At 41.5% G+C, this 16,237-nt stretch overlaps 1 protein-coding gene and 1 pseudogene across 3 annotated transcripts in view; one reads left to right on the forward strand and one right to left on the reverse strand.

The window, feature by feature from the left end:
- PRKDC (protein kinase, DNA-activated, catalytic subunit) overlaps nt 1–16,237 on the forward strand; it is a 214,933-nt gene that overhangs the window by 136,384 nt on the left and 62,312 nt on the right. For all 3 annotated transcript variants that reach the window (XR_005032648.2, XM_036925479.2, XM_057498091.1), the window contains exon 59: nt 294–506. Coding sequence is in view for 2 of the 3 variants with exons in the window: in XM_036925479.2 (XP_036781374.2) it covers nt 294–506 (213 nt within the window). In the remaining variant the exon portion in view is untranslated. The remainder of the gene's footprint in view (nt 1–293; nt 507–16,237) is intronic.
- Nucleotides 6,870–9,790, reverse strand: LOC118932204 (transmembrane protein 117-like; annotated as a pseudogene).

The following is a 16,237-nucleotide window of genomic DNA, read 5'->3' on the forward strand; positions in this document are numbered from 1 at the left end:
AAGGAGAAGGTGATGGCTTCCTACTTTACAAACTGGGGGTCCACTGGTGATCTGATGGAGCATCTGCCCAGTGCCCTGCCATGACATGGCTGTCTCCCTGGGAGAGCTGTGCCTAGTCACTGCTGCAGGTGAGCACCTGGAGGTGCTGGTGGCCACCAGGATGACGTGCCGCTTTTCATGCAGTGCACTCTGGCAGTTGGTGCTGTTCCCTGCAGTCGGGATGGGGTGTGGGCTTGGCAGGGCTGTGCAGCACTGAGCGTGCTGTGACAGGCTCTTGTCATGCCTGTTTGCAGATGGAAGAAGCTCCTTCAATTGGCTGATTGGAAGCAGTATTGACCCACTGGCGGATTATACAGCCTCTTCCTCCTCTGATTTGTCATCCTCTTTGCTGTTTGCCCACAAGAGGAGTGAAAAATCTCAGAGAGCACCCTTAAAGTTCGTGGGGCCTGATTTTGGAAAAAAAAGACTGAGCCTCCCAGGGGATGAGGTGGATAACAAAGCAAAAGGTAAAGTATAGTTGCTGACATGTGTTTGAAATAACCTACCCTCTAAATCTGTAATTAAGCCCATTAAAATTCAATTCAGTAAATGTTATCTGAATATTTACCATGTTGCAAGCATAGTTTTAGGTGTTTCCAAGAAATGATTGCATAAATTGGACCTAATCCATTCATTTAGTGACTTTCCAGAACATTAGGGGTCAGTAAGGCAATAGTTGGTGATAAGGCAGAATGTGTAAGCTAAGACTCAAAGAAGGGAGTTTAAATCAGGTAGAGAATAGAGTCAGGAAAGACCCAGTGGATGAGGGGAGGTCTTTGTAGCCTTGGGGGATTGGGATATGGAAAGAGGGGATGAAAAGGACAGAGGTAGAGAAGTAGGGAATGTGTGTGTGTGCGACTTACAAGCTCAGGAACATTCATTGAGAGCCCACTCTGGCAGGACTCAGCAGTCCATTAAAGGTGCTCCGGGACACTGAGCAAAGATAAAGAATGCTCAGAAGACAGGCTTGGGGATGGGGTGTGGCTTAAGGAAGGAACTGCAACTTCAGATGGTAAATGGCGTGGAGCCTGGCCAAGGGTCTTTAGATGGCCTCTCTGGGGAGGTTCCTGTGGATCCCGCAGACGCCTGGAGGTGCAGGTCAAAGGCACCACATGTTCCCAGGGTCAATGCAGGAAGAGAGTAGGGTGGGGAGAATGAGGGGCGAGCCCATGTGAAATGCCAGGAAGGCTGAGTAGAAAATGCTGGCAGATTGACAGAAGCAGCACTGAGGGAACTGGTGTAGAAGTAAGTATGGAAGTTAGCTCTGTGTGAGGATTGTGGCTCTGGGAGTGAGTGAAAGCCCAGAGGAAGAGAATATAAAGACAAAAAGGTCCCAGGCCAGAGCCTACGGAAATGCTAACTATGAATTTAGATACAGAGAAATGAGATTAGGAACAAAGGTAAATTCTTTTTTATTTACTTGTATGAACTAAAAAACACACACACAAAATATTTTCCTTACTCCCAGATACTCTTTTTCACACTTTGATATTGCAAATCTGTGGCCAGGCACAGTTATCTAAATACAATGGACAGAGGTGAATCTCTCCTTTTGCTTAGAGCTTTGAGTTTGAAGGAGGGCTCCTGAGCCCATACTCACTCCATCTTCTCCACAACCACTGCTTCTTAGCACACCTCTTCTTTTACATACTTTTCCACTACTGTCTGTCCAAACCTATCTATCAAAAGTGTTACATGGCTCTTTTCTTCCTATAACTTCAGTTGTGGAAGCTCCAAAGTTAAAATGAAGCTCCAGAGTGACTATCACCTTTCCATTGCTTATAAATTATATCATGAATAGATGTTGGATTTTGTCAAGTGCTTTTTCTGCTTCTATTTAAGTGACTAATGGTTTATATCCTTCTGTTTGTTAATGTGATGTATCATGTTGATTGATTTCAGGATATTAAACCATTCTTCCATCCCTGGAATAAATCCTACTTGATCACTGTTAATGATCCTTTTAATGTATTTATGAATTAAATTTGCTAACATTTTGTTGAGGATTTTTGCATCTATGTTCACCAAAGATACTGGTCTGTAAATTTCTCTTACTGTAGTGTCTTTGTCTGGTTTTGGTATCAGGGTGATGTTGGCCTCATAGAATGAATTTTTTTTTTTGTCATTAATCTACAATTACATGAAGGACATTATGTTTACTAGGGTCCCCCCTTCACCAAGTCCCCCCAACAAACCCCTTTAGTACTGTCCATCAGCATAGTAAGATGCTGTAGAATCACTACTTGTCTTCTCTGTGTTGCACAGCCCTCCCCATGCCCACCCCCCACATTATACATGCTAATCATAATACCCCCTTTCTTTTTCCCCACCCTTATCTTTCCCTTCCCGCCCATTCTCCCCAGTCCCTTTCCCTTTGGTAACTTAGTCCATTCTTAGGTTCTGTGATTCTGCTGCTGTTTTTGTTCCTTCAGTCTTTCATTGTTCCTATACTCCACATATGAGTGAAATCATTTGGTGTTTGTCTTTCTCTGCCTGGCTTATTTATACCCTCTAGCTCCAGCCATGTTGTTGCAAATGGTAGGATTTGTTTTCTTCTTATGGCTGAATAATACTCGATTGTGTATATGTACCACATCTTCTTTATCCATTCACCTACTGATGGACATTTAGGTTGCTTCCATTTCTTGGCTATTGAAAATAGTGGCTTTTGGATGTAGAGTTCTATAGATGTCTATTAGGTACATCTGTTCTAGTGTGTTGTTCAGTGCTTCTGTGTCCTTACTCATTTTCTGTCTGGTGGGTCTATCCTTTGGAGGGAGTGGCATGTTGAAGTCTCCCAAAATGAATGCATTGCATTCTATTTCCTCCTTTAGTATTTGTTTCACATATGTTGGTGCTCCTGTGTTGGGTGCATATGTATTTATAATGGTTATATCGTCTTGTTGGACTGAGCCCTTTATCATTATGTAATGTCCTTCTTTATCTTTTGTTACTTTCTTTGTTTTGAGGTCTATTTTGTCTGATACTACTGCAACACCTGCTTTTTACTCACTGTTGTTTGCATGAAATATCTTTTTTCATCCCTTCGCTTTTAGTCTGTGCATGTCTTTGGGTTTGAGGTGAGTCTCTTGTAAGCAGCATAGAGATGGGTCTTGCTTTTTTATCCATTCTATTACTCTGTGTCTTTTGATTGGTGCATTCAGTCCATTTACATTTAGGGTGGTTATTGAAAGATACGTACTTATTGCCATTGCAAACTTTAGAGTCGTGGTTACCAAAGGTTCACAGTTAGCTTCTTTAGTATCTTACTGTCTAAGTTAACTCGCTTATTGAGCTATTTTAAACACCGTCTGGTGATTCTTTATTTTTCTCCCTTCTTATTCCTCCTCCTCCTTTCTTTATATGTTGGTTGTTTTATTCTGTGCTCTTTTGTGTTTCCTTGTATTCCTAGTATTTGGTTGGTCTGCTTTCTTTGCTGTGATTTTATTTTCTCTGGTGAAATCTGTTTAGCCTTAGGAGTGCTCCCATCTAGAGCAGTCCCTCTAAAATACCCTGTAGAGGTGGTTTGTGGGAGGCAAATTCCCTCAACTTTTGCTTGTCTGGGAATTGTTTAATCCCTCCTTCATATTTAAATGATAATCGTGCTGGATACAGTATTCTTGGTTCAAGGCCCTTCTGTTTCATTGCATTAAATATATCATGCCATTCTCTGCTGGCCTGTAAGGTTTCTGCTGAGAAGTCTGATGATAGCCTGATGGGTTTTCCTTTGTAGGTGACATTTTTCCTCTCTCTGGCTGCCTTTAAAACTCTGTCCTTGTCTTTGATCTTTGTCATTTTAATTATTATGTGTCTTGGTGTTGTCCTCCTTTGGTCCCTTCTGTTGGGGGTTCTGGGTACTTCTGTGGTCTGATCAATTATTTCCTTCCCCAGTTTAGGGGAGTTTTCAGCAATTATTTCTTCCAGTACACTTTCTGTCCCTTTTTCTTTCTCTTCTTCTGGTACCCCTATAATGCAGATATTGTTCCTTTTGGATTGGTCACACAGTTCTCTTAATATTGTTTCACTCCTGGAGATCCTTTTATATCTCTCTGCATCAGCTTCTATGTGTTCCTGTTCTCTGGTTTCTATTCCATCAATGGTCTCTTGCATCTTACCCACTCTGCTTATAAATCCTTCCAGAGATTGTTTCATTTCTGTAATCTCCTTCCGGACATCATCCCTTAGCTCTTGCGTATTTCTTTGCAGCTCCATCAGCATGGTTATGAGGTTTATTTTTAATTCTTTTTCAGGGAGATTGGTTAGGTCTATCTCCTCAGGGTTTGCCTCTGTGATCTTGGTCTGTATCAAATTCTTCTGCCTTTTCATGGCAATAGAGGTATTTGTGGGGAGCTGGCGCATGTGTTGGCTAAGAGAAAGTCCCTTCTTGCTGGTTTATGGCCTTCCTCTCCTGGGAGAACAGCGATCCCTAGTGGCTTGTGCTGGGTAGCTGTGGGTTTCTAATTCTTGCCCGGCCACTGTGGAGCTCCAAAGTTGCTGTCAGCGTGGCCAGCCTCAGGCTGCTTATCCAATATGGTGGAGCCACGTCGGAGGGGGAATGGGTGGGAGGCTGTTTATCGCCGTGAGGGGCCTCCGAGCTGCACTGCTGCCCAGGGGGTTAGGGCGCCCAGAGTTCCCTGGGATTCCCAACTCTGGGCTAAGTGTCCCGGGACGCTTCCGTCCAGCTGTGAGGTCCCTGTCCCTTTAAAACTTTCAAAAAGTACTTGCTTTTCTTTGTCCCAGGTGCAACAGCTGCAGAGACCCGCTCACAGGTCTTGCTGCCCTGTTTCCCTAGTATCCAGGACCCCACGCATGCACTGTGTCTGCGCTCCAGTGCGGATGGCTAGGGCTGGGTGTTTAGCAGTCCTGGGCTCCCTCTCCCTCCCCGCTCTGACTCCTCTCCTCCCGCTGGGAGCTGGGAAGAGGGGCACTCGGGTCCCGCCAGGCCCGGGCTTGTATCTTACCCCTTCGCGAGGCACTGGGTTCTCACAGGTGTGGATGCAGTCTCGCTGTTGTCCTGTATCTTCTGGTCTCTCTTTTAGGGAGAGTTGTATTTGTTGTATTTTCAAAAATATATATGATTTTGGGAGGAGATTTCCGCTGCTCTACTCATGCCGCCATCTTGGTTCTCTCCCTCATAGAATGAATTTTGAAGCTTTTGAAAAGGATAGGTATTAACTCTCCTTTAAATGGTAGAATTCACCCATGAAGCCATCTGGTCCTAGACTTTGGTTTGTTGGTCCTAGACTCTGGTCTGATTCAATTTCATTACTAATAATTTCTGTATCTTCCTCATTCAGTTTCTGGAAGACTGATTGTATCTAGGAATTAACCATTTCTTCTAGGTTGTTCAGTTTGTTGCCATGTAATTTTTTGTAGAATTCTCATATTATCCGTTGTATTTCTTTTTTTTTAAAAATATTTTTAAATATTTTTTAATTTTGGTATCATTAATCTACAATTACATGAAAGACATTATGTTTACTAGGCCCCCCCTTCACCAGGTCCCCCCCACATACCCCTTCACAGTCACTGTCCATCAGCATAGTAAGATGCTGTAAAATCACTACTTGTCTTCTCTGTGTTGCACAGCCCTCCCTGTGCCCCCCCACACTATACATGCTAATCGTAATGCCCCCTTTCTTTTTCCCCAACCCTTATCCCTCCCTTCCCACCCATCCTCCCCAGTCCCCTTCCCTTTGGTAACTGTTAGTTCATTCTTGGGTTCTGTGATTCTGCTGCTGTTTTGTTCCTTCAGTTTTCCTTTTTTCTTATACTCCACATATGAGTGAAATCATTTGGCACTTGTCTTTCTCCGCCTGGCTTATTTCACTGAGCATAATACCCTCTAGCTCTATTCATGTTGTTGCAAATGGTAGGATCTGTTTTTTTCTTATAGCTGAGTAATATTCCATTGTGTATATGTAGCACATCTTCTTTATCCATTCATCTACTGATGGACATTTAGGTTGCTTCCATATCTTGGCTATTGTAAATAGTGCAGAAATAAACTTAGGGGTGCATCTGTCTTTTTCAAACTGGAGTGCTGCATTCTTAGGGTAAATTCCTGGAAGTGAAATTCCTGGGTCAAATGGTATTTCTGTTTTGAGCATTTTGAGGAGCCTCCATACTGCTTTCCATAATGGTTGAACTAACTTACATTTCCACCAGCAGTGTAGGAGGGTTCCCCTTTCTCCACAACCTCGCCAACATTTGTTGTTGTTTGTCTTTTGGATGGTAGCCATCCTTACTGGTGTAAGGTGATATCTCATTGTGTTTTTAATTTGCATTTCTCTGATGACAAGCGATGTGGAGCATCTTTTCATGTGTCTGTTGGCCATCTTTCTTTAGAGAACTGTCTATTCAGCTCCTCTGCCCATTTTTTAATTGGATTATTTGCTTTTTGTTTGTTGAGGTGCGTGAGCTCTTTATATACTTTGGATGTCAGCCCTGTATTGGATATGTGGCCTGACGTGATCTATTGTGGAGATTGTTCCATGTACATTTGAAAAGAATGGCGTTCTGTTGTGTTTAGATGGAATGTTCTGTATAAATCTGTTATGTCCATTTGGTCTGATATGTTGTTCAAAGCCATTTCTTTCTTACTGATTTTCTACCTGGATGATCTATCCATCAACATAAGTAGGATTTTATGTCCCAATACTAATTATTGTATTGCTTTAAATTTCTCACTTTATGTCTGTTAGTATTTGCTTTATATATTTAGGTACTCCTTTGTTAGGTACATAGATATTTATAATTGTTATATCTTCTTGATGGACACATCCCTTTATCATTATATAGTGCCCTTCTTTTTCTTTTCTTACAGTCACAAAGCCTATTTTGACTGTACAGATACTGCCACATCAGCTTTTATTTGAGTCCACTTGCACGGAATATCTTCTTCTATCCCTTCAGTTTCAGTCTGTGTGTGTGATTATGTCTGAAGTGAGCCTCTTGTAGGCAGCAAGGGGGTTTTGTTTCTTTATCCATTCAGACACCCTTTGTCTTTTTTTTTTTATGTATAGTTCTTTAGTAATGTGCAGTGTTTAATTCTTTAAACAAAAACCAAAAAAAAGGCGCACACAAGCCACTACACACATTCTTTCATGCACCTCTTTCTCTACCTCACAAGTACTGTGTGTGATTTTTAGAGGACTTTCCCTGCTCAGGGTTGGCACCTGTCTCAGTTTTCACTGTCCAGAGCCGTATTTATAGAAAGATGTGCAAACATTGTAGATGGCAGACTGCACGTCCCTCACGTAGTTAAAATCTCAGCCCCTTAGTTTTCTCAGGCTTTGTGTAAATGCCAATAAACTTGAGAGTTCACCCAACTGCGCCTCCTATCCTTTGTTCCCAAAGGTGAAGGGCACAGTTTTTAATCAAGTAGCAATTTATCTTTAATTAGGGAAACATAATTAAGCATTATCACCAGCCTATTTGCAGTTACTGGTGGAGAGAGTCATATTTCGCAAGTAGTGACCTGTGCTGGATTATCATTCTCCGATTACTGAATTTTGCATCTGCATTTGTACATGGCAGAGGGCCAGTAAAAATTCGAAGGTAATCACCGTGCCTCTCTGCAGTCTTGCGTCAAAGTCCCCAACTCTACTGCCGAGTGAAAAACTGGGAGAACTTACTGAGCCACCTCTGAGCCATCCCTTTAACCTGCTCAGATATCAAGTGTAGACAGAATAATTGTATACAAAAACCCCCATGTGAAGTAGGTTAGAGAATGGTGCCACTCTTTGTTTCTGGTACAGTTAAAAACAAGTTTAATGTCTCAAGGCACCATATTATCAGACATGAGGCATATGGGTAGTTGGCTTGTCATCTACTATGAGGTGAAGCCAGCGAATAGCTTGTGCAGTTGTGAAAAGCAATCTCTAGAGGACCATAAGATACACAGTAGGCACATGGATCATAATACAAATAGAAAACAATGAGTCCTAGAAAAAGCATGTTGAGCAACACTGTGGCCTTGTGTCTGTTTCTTGCGCTACGGAAACCTCACACTTATAAGAGGAAAGACTAGCTTGTTAAGGTGATGCTCAAGGCCACCCTCTGCGCTATTGCCGAGCTCACGGCCCTACCTCGCAGGTGTACTTTCAGAGGTTGCCGGCTCTGGGTCAGCTTCTGTCCTGCTGGCGGGCTCATTCAACTGTGAGCTCAAATTCTCCAACATCAGGTGGGAAGCCTTGTAGACTATCTCATTGAGGTTGGACCTGATGTAAACCAGAGATGGGTCATTCAGTGGGTCTTCCATGGAGGCCAGGTGTTTTCTCCAGTGAGTCCCATGTCCTTGCTGTGTTCTGATGGGGATTTCCTTTTCATGTGTGTGTACATTTTGTCTTGGTTCTCCATGCTTTGCTCATTTTTCAGAAACCGTCCGAAGAACCAAATGAAGAATCCAAATCACACGAAGGCTATTAGGCTCGGAATGAAAGCCAGACACTTGACATCACTGGCCCCTGTGAATCTGCTGTGCAGAAACATGTCTCCCTGCACATACGTTTTATTAGTCAGAGGGTTAGTGTGATTGAACCTCCACTCCCAGGAAAGCTTGGTTCTGTTTAAATCCTTTAAACTTTTGGACTCTTTCACTGTATATGTTTTCTGCCCTGGGCCAATATATTGTCTGTATTCATGAGGTTTATAAAATATCTGGTTCTTCCACATATTAAGATCCAAAAATCAAGACAAGAAATATAATTCCATAGTTAAACCATTTACCTGTTATGTGAATATGATATTTCTCCTTGAAGATCTTCTGGAAGAAAGGAATCTTGAACTGCATATGAGGAGTGTGCAGTCCAGGGAGATTTACATCAACATCTCCCATGAAATGTGGGAATTCCCAGCCCTGCATCACAATGAGGAGGTCAAAGACCAAGATGAAGGAAGCCAGGAATGCTCTGGAAACTTCATTACTGGACAAAAATCCCCGATTGAGCTTGTCCCAGCTGATCCAGTCAGTGGTGATGATGAGGACGACGGTGGAAGTCAGAGTGAAAAGAACTGTCCAGAATAAAATGATCCTAACATTTCCTTTCTTCCAGAAAGCTCTTGCGGATTTCCCCCAGTCAGGATAGGGTTTGTCCTGAAGCATCATGTCAATGACCAAGCTGTGACAAAGCCCCCCCACCCCCACATCCAGGTCCCCACTGCAGCTAATTTCATGAAACTTTAATTTCGGATGCCCATATAGTCGGTAATGATACATGCTCCCATGTTCCCATCCATTAGAAGAATCGTGTTGTATATATGAGAAAATATGAAGAGAAAGAGAATTGTGCTGAAGAACATTGTCATCCACGACCCGTGGCCCTCTCGAAACATTTTTAACCAGAGCAACTGACCAAAACAAACGCTGATGGAACAGAAATTTGCCATCTACTTGTCCTGTGAGAACCACAAGGAGCCACAGAAGCACCTTCAGGAGCCTCCAGCCAACCCCTCTGGGGTATTTGTTTGTTACAAATGAAAAACAGTTTCCAGCAATGATAACATTGGCTTCTGTTTAGCTATGAGAAACTGGGACCTCCGCGAATATCAGGAAGTTAAAGAAAATCACCAAGTAAGCCACGATCATGCAAGACCAGGGATGCTGGAAATAATACCGGAAGTCTTTACCCATCCTTCAAAGCTTCAACTCTGCGGTTTGCCCAGGGGCCTCAGGCGCCGCAGCCCTGGAGACGCTGGAGCACCGCCTCCGCTGCGCGCAGCGTTAGCAGCCAGTGCCAACACCCGCCTGGCCCCCCGCATACCAGGTGCCCTCCGCATACCAGGTGCCCTCCGCTCCCCACCCCGGTGCCCCACGTGCCTTCCCCGCCAAGCCTCAGCAGCTGAGCCCACCTAGGAAGCTGGTGGACAGGCGGGGGAGCCAGGCCATCACCCATTGTCTTTTGATTGGAGCATTTAGTCAGTTTACATTTTAGAATAATTATTGATAGTTATATATTTATTGCCATTTATTGTTTCCTGGTCATCTTTGTAGTTCCTCTGTGTTCCTTTCTTCTCTTGCTCTCTTCCCTTTTGATTTGATAACTTACTTTTGTGTCATGGTTGGATTGCATTTAAAAAAAATTTTTTTTAAACTGAAGTACCTTTGATATGCAATCTTATATTGGTTTCAGATTAGCAGGACAGCAGTTCATCAGTTACCCATATTATTAAATCCTCACACCCTCTAGTGTGGTTGCCATCTGTCAATGTAGAAAGATATTACAGAGTCATTGATTGTAATCTCCATGCTGTACTACCATCCCTGTGACCAACTTATATTGTGGTTAAGAATTTTTCTGCCCCCTTTATCCCCTTTGCACTCCCCATCCACCCACCCTAACCCCTCCCCTAGGGTAACCACTAGTCACTTCTCTGTGTCTATGAGTCTACTGCTGTTTTGTTCATTCTGCTTTGCTTTGTTTTTATATTCCACAAATAAGTGAAATCATAAGATATTTGTCTTTCTCTACCTAGCTTATTTCACTGAGCATAATACCCTCTAGATCCCACATCTTCTTTATCCATTCATCTATTAATGGTTACTTCGGTTGCTTCCAACTGGCACATATATCTTTCTGGATCAGTGATTTTACTTTTTTGGGTAAATTCCTAGAAGTGTATTATTGGGTCAAATGGCATTTATATTTTTAGTTTTTTGAGGAACCTCCATACTGTTTTCCACAGTGGCTGCACCAGTAGACATTCACTCCAACAGTGTAGGAGCATTCCCATATCTCCACATCCTTGCCAACACTTGTTACTTCTTGTCTTTTGGATATTGGCTGTTCTGACTGGTGTGAAGTGATACATCATTGTGGTTTTGATTTGAATTTCCCTGATGATTAGCAGTGTGGAGTATCCTTTCACGTGCCCGTTGGCCATTATATTTCTTCTCTGGAGAATGTGTTCAGGTCCTCTGCCCAATTTTTAACTGGGTTATTTGTTTTTTGGGTGTTGAAGTATAAGAATTCTTTATATATTTTGGATGTTAACCCCTTATCTGAGAAATCATTTATTAATATATAACTCCCATACTGTAGGTTGCCTTTTTGTTCTGCTGATGGTGTCCTTTGCTGTACAGAAGCTGTTTAGTTTGATGTAGTTCCACGTGTTCAATTTTGATTTTGTTCCCTTTGCCCGAGATGTGTCCAGGAAAAAATGCTCTATTTATGTTTAAGAGATTTTTGCCTGTTTTCTTCTAAGAGTTTTATGGTTTCATGTCTTACATTCAAGTCTTTGATCCATTTCTAGTTTACTTTTGTGTATGGAGTTAGGCAGTAATCCAGTTTCATTCTCTTGCATGTAGCTGTTCAGCTTTCCCAACACCAGTTATGGAAGAGGCTGTCTTTGCCCCATTGTATATTCATGGCTCCTTTATCATATATTAATTGACCATATATTCATGTGTTTATATCTGGCTCTGTATTCTATTCCATTGATCTATGGGTCTGTTCTTGTGCCAGTACCATACTATTTTGATTATTATAGCTTTGTTCTTAGGATTGCTCGGCTATTCTGGGTCTTTTGTGATTCCACCTGAATTTTAGGACTATTTGTTCTAGGTTATGAGAAATGCTATTGGTATTTTGTTAAGGATTGCACTGAATCTGTAAATTGCTTTGGGCAGAATGGCCATTTTGACAATATTCTTCCTGTCCATGAGCACAGGATAGATTTCCATTTATTGGTGTCTTAATTTCTCTTACGAGTGTCTTACAGTTTTTGGAGTACAGATCTTTCACCTCCTTGGTTTGTTTTATTCCTAGGTATTTTATTCTTTTCGATACAGTTGTAAAGAAATTGAAGTGGGGAGAGTGGGCATCCTTGTCTTGTCCCTGATCTTAGAGGAAAGGCTTTCAGTTTTTTGCCATCAGTATGATCTAACTATGGGTTTGTCATCTATGGCCTTTATTTTATTGAGGTGCATACCCTTTATACCCATTTTGTTGAGAATTTTTATCATGAATGAATGTTGAATTTTGTCAAATGTTTTTTAAGCATCTATTGAGATGTTCATGTAGTTTTTATCCTTCGTTTCATTAATGTGATATATGATACAGATTGATTGATCAATATTATACCATCCCTGCATCCATGGAACAAATCGTACTTGGTCATGATGAATGATCCTTTTGATGTATTTTTTAATTTGGTTTGCTAGTATGTTGTTGAGGATTTTTGCATCTATATTCATCAGGGGTGTTGGCCTATAATTTTCTCTTTTTTTGTGGTGTTATTGTCTGGTTTTGATATTAAAGTGATGCTTGCCTCATAGAATGATTTTGGAAGTATTCCCTCCTCTTCTACCTTTTGGAATATTTTAAGGAGGATCGGTATTAGGTCTTCCTTAAATGTTTGGTAGAACTCAGCTGTGAAGCAATCTGGGCCTGAACTTTTGTTTGTTCAGAATATTTTTATTATCAGTACAATTTCATTACCAGTAATTGCTCTGTTCAGATTTTCTATTTCTTCTTTGGTCAATTTTGGGAGGTTGTGTTCTTTAAAGAATTTGTCCATTTCTCCTAGGTTGTCCAATTTATTGGCATGATGATTATCACAGTATTCTCTAATAATTCTTTGTATTTCTCTGATATCTTTCATGACTGTTCCTTCTTTGTTTCTGATTTTGTTTGTGTACTCTTTTTTTCTTGATAAATCTGGAGGTGGTTTATCTGTTTTGTTTATTTTCTCAAAGAAATAGCTCTTGTTTCATTGATTTTTTTCCCTATTGTTTTATTCTTGTCTGTTTTATTTATTCTGCTTTGAACTTTAATGTCCCTCCTACTTACTTTGGGTTTCATTATTTCTTTTCTAGTTTCTTTAATTGTGATTTTAGACTGTTATTTGGGATTTTTATTGTTTCTTGAGGTACGCCTGTATTGCTTTGTATGCCCCTCCTAGAAACGCTTTTGCAGTGTCCCACAAATTATGAACTGCTGAATTTTTGCTTTCATTTGTCTCCATGTATAGCTTGAAATGTTTTTTATTTGGTCATTGATCCAGTGGTTATTTAGAAGCATGTTGTCTAGCCTCCAGGTGTTTGCAGGCTTTTTTGTTTTTTCATTGTGTAATTTATTTCTAGTTTCATACCATTGTGGTCTGAGAAGTTGTTTGATACAGTTTCAATATTTTTTAATTTATTGAGGCTCTTTTCGTGGCCTAGTATGTGATCTATTCTGGAGAACGTTCCATGTACACTTGAGAAGAATGTATATCCTACTGCTTTTGGGTGGAATGTTCTGTAGATGTCTGTTAAGTTCATTTTATCTAATGCATTGTTCAGTGCCTTTGTTTCCTTATTTATTTTGTCTGGTTGATCTATTGATGTGAGTGGTGTGGTAAAAGTCTCCTAAAATGAATATGTCATAATCTATTGTCCCCTTGAATTCTGTTGGTATTTTTTTTTAATATTTAGATGTGCTATGTTAAGTGCATAGATATTTATAATGGTTACATACTCTTGTTGGACTGACCCCTTATTATATAATACCCTTCTTTGTCTCTTGTTACTTTCTTTGTTTTGAAGTCCATTTTGTGTGATATAAATACTGCAACTCCTGCTTTTTTTGTCCCTATTATTTGCATGAAATGTCTTCTTCCATCCCTTCACTTTCAGTCTGTGTATGTGTTTGGGTCTGAAATGAGTCTCTTATAGGTAGCATATAGTTGGATCTTGTTTCTTTATCCATTCTGCCCCTTTGTGTCTTATGATTGGTGCACTCAGTCCATTTACATTTAAGATAATTATTGATAGGTATTACTTATTGCCATTTTATTAATTTCTTCTGTTTGTTTTTATAGTTCCTCTCTTTTTCTTCTCTTATTATTTGGTGATTTTCTTTAGCATTGTGATGGCATCCCTCTTTTTAAATTTTTTGTGTATTTATTAAAGGCTTTAGGTTTGTGGTTACTAAAGCTTCAAGGATAGCTTCCTGACTCTGTAACAGTCTATATTAAATTGATTACTCTGTTTCAAACACAATCTAAAAGTACTCTTCTTCTTTCTCTACACTTTATGTATTAGATATAGTAGCTCATTTTTGTGTATTGCTTGACTGATTTTGTGTGTAGTTGGCTTTATTTTATTTTTTTAAATTTTGTACTTGTTTGGTGATTACTTGGTCTACTACCTTTACTGTGGTTTTATTTTATGATAATCTTGCTGGGTAGAGTATTCTTGGTTGAAGGTCTTTATGTTTTAATACATTAAATATTCCATGCCACTCCCTTCTGGTCTATAAATTTTCTGCTGTAAAGTCTGCTGATAACCTGATGGGGTTTTTCTTGTAAGTAATCTGTTTTCTCTCTCTGGCTACTTTCAGTACCCTCTGCTTATCCTTAATGCTTGTTATTTTAATGATTATGTGCCTCGGTGTTGTCTTCCTAGAGTTCCTTCTGAACTAGGGGCTCACTGAACTAATATGACCTGAGGGTCTGTTTTCTTCCCAGACTGGGGAAGTTTTCAACAATTATTTCCTCAAAGAGACTTTCTGTCCCTTTGTGTCTCTCTCCTCTTTCTGGTACCCCTATCATGCAAATATTGTTTTGTTTGGATTGGTCACAAAGCTCTCTTATCCTTTCATTCCTAAAAATTCTCTTTTCTCTCTGTTCCTCAGCTTTCTTGTGTTTCTGTTCTCTTAATTTCCATCTCATTTTCTCCTCCACTTGCAGCAATCTATTTTCTATTCCCTCCATTGTATATTTCATTACAGTGTGATATTTTTCAGCTCTGAGTGGCTCTTTTTGGCTCTTGTATCTCTTTGTTGAAGTCCTCCCTAAGATGGTCAATACTTCTCATATCAGTGAGCATATTAATGAATTTTGCTTTGAAATTTTTATCAGGAAGATCAGTGACCTCAATTTCATTTAGCCCTCTTTCTGGTGTCTTATTCTGTAGTTTTGTTTGGATCATATTCCTCTGCGTCTTCACTTTGTCAGGGTTTCTGTATTTCTTCCTTTGTATTAAATGGCTCTGCTATAATTCCTGGTCTAGAGAGTAATAACTTCATGAAGAATGCGTCCTGTGGTGCCCAAACACTCAAGAGTCTTTACTCTCCAGTGCCTGCTTCTCCTTTGCGGTAAAGCCCCAGTTGCTGTTGCTGGACAGTGCATGGGCCTGCCTTTGTGTCTGCCTATAGTGGTCTTAGTCCACTAACATCAGAAGTTTGCCTTAGCTGGCCTTTTTGTGAACAGAGCAGTGGCTTCTGCTGGGATCATTGTGGGTGGGGCCACCCTCTGCCCGCTCTGCAGTTGTGTCAAGGCTATAGGTTTAAACTGATTAGCAGGGCGGTTGCATGGCTCTGGGACAGGGCAGGGCAGCAGTGAGTCCACTGTGGCAGGGAGAGGTGAGGCAACCAATCATGGGATGCTGTGGCAGCAAGTGGCAGATGGCCCCTGGTGGCACCTTGGTGCACAGCACCAGGCTTGGTCATCCAGAGGATGATGGATCTCTTGGAGCTGGCTCCTGCAGGTTCCTCCCTTGTTGGGCTGAAACTGGGAGAGTCACCCTCTGCCCACCAGGCAGCAAAGTCCAACACTGCTGGTTTGAGTGGACCAGTGCACCAGTGGTGCGCAGGGAGGTGCCTCTGGGCTGAGCTGCTAGTGACTGGGATGGAGTATCTGGGACTCTTGAGAGTGCCTGAACTGTTGGGCCAAGGTGGGGCTGGAGAGTATCATTCACTTGCTCTTTCCCCTGCAGAGAGAGCTCCCTCCACCCTTCTCCCCTCTTGCATCCCTCCCACTGCTGGTGGATCTTTCAAACTGCTGCTTCTGTGTTCAGTCTCAGCAGAGTGTGCCTGTCCTACACAAGTGGCTGGAGTCTCAGCCCCCAGAGTGTTCCACCTGTCCCTGGTGTCAATCCCTGCTAATCACCAGAACCTAATGCAATGTGGGCTCCTGCTCACAGCAGATCTCCAGGACCAGGTGTGCAGAGTTCCTGGGTGCCTGTCCCCTCTCTTCTCTGTTCCTCTTCCTCCCAACTGTGGGCTGGGATGTGGGAAGAAGGGCTTGGGTCCCACTTGATCACAGCTCTGCCACTTTACCCTTTTCTGTGTGGTCTTCTCTTCTTCGCCAAGTGTAGGTGGTCTGTTCTGCAGTCTTCAGGTCATTATCAGGTTAGTTGTCTTTGCTATAGTTGCTTTGGTGTGTGTGTGGGAGGAGGTTTCCACTTTTCCTTTCTAGTCTGCCATCTGCTTTC

Source organism: Manis pentadactyla, chromosome 3, assembly GCF_030020395.1.
Source record: "Manis pentadactyla isolate mManPen7 chromosome 3, mManPen7.hap1, whole genome shotgun sequence".
NCBI lineage: Eukaryota > Metazoa > Chordata > Mammalia > Pholidota > Manidae > Manis > Manis pentadactyla.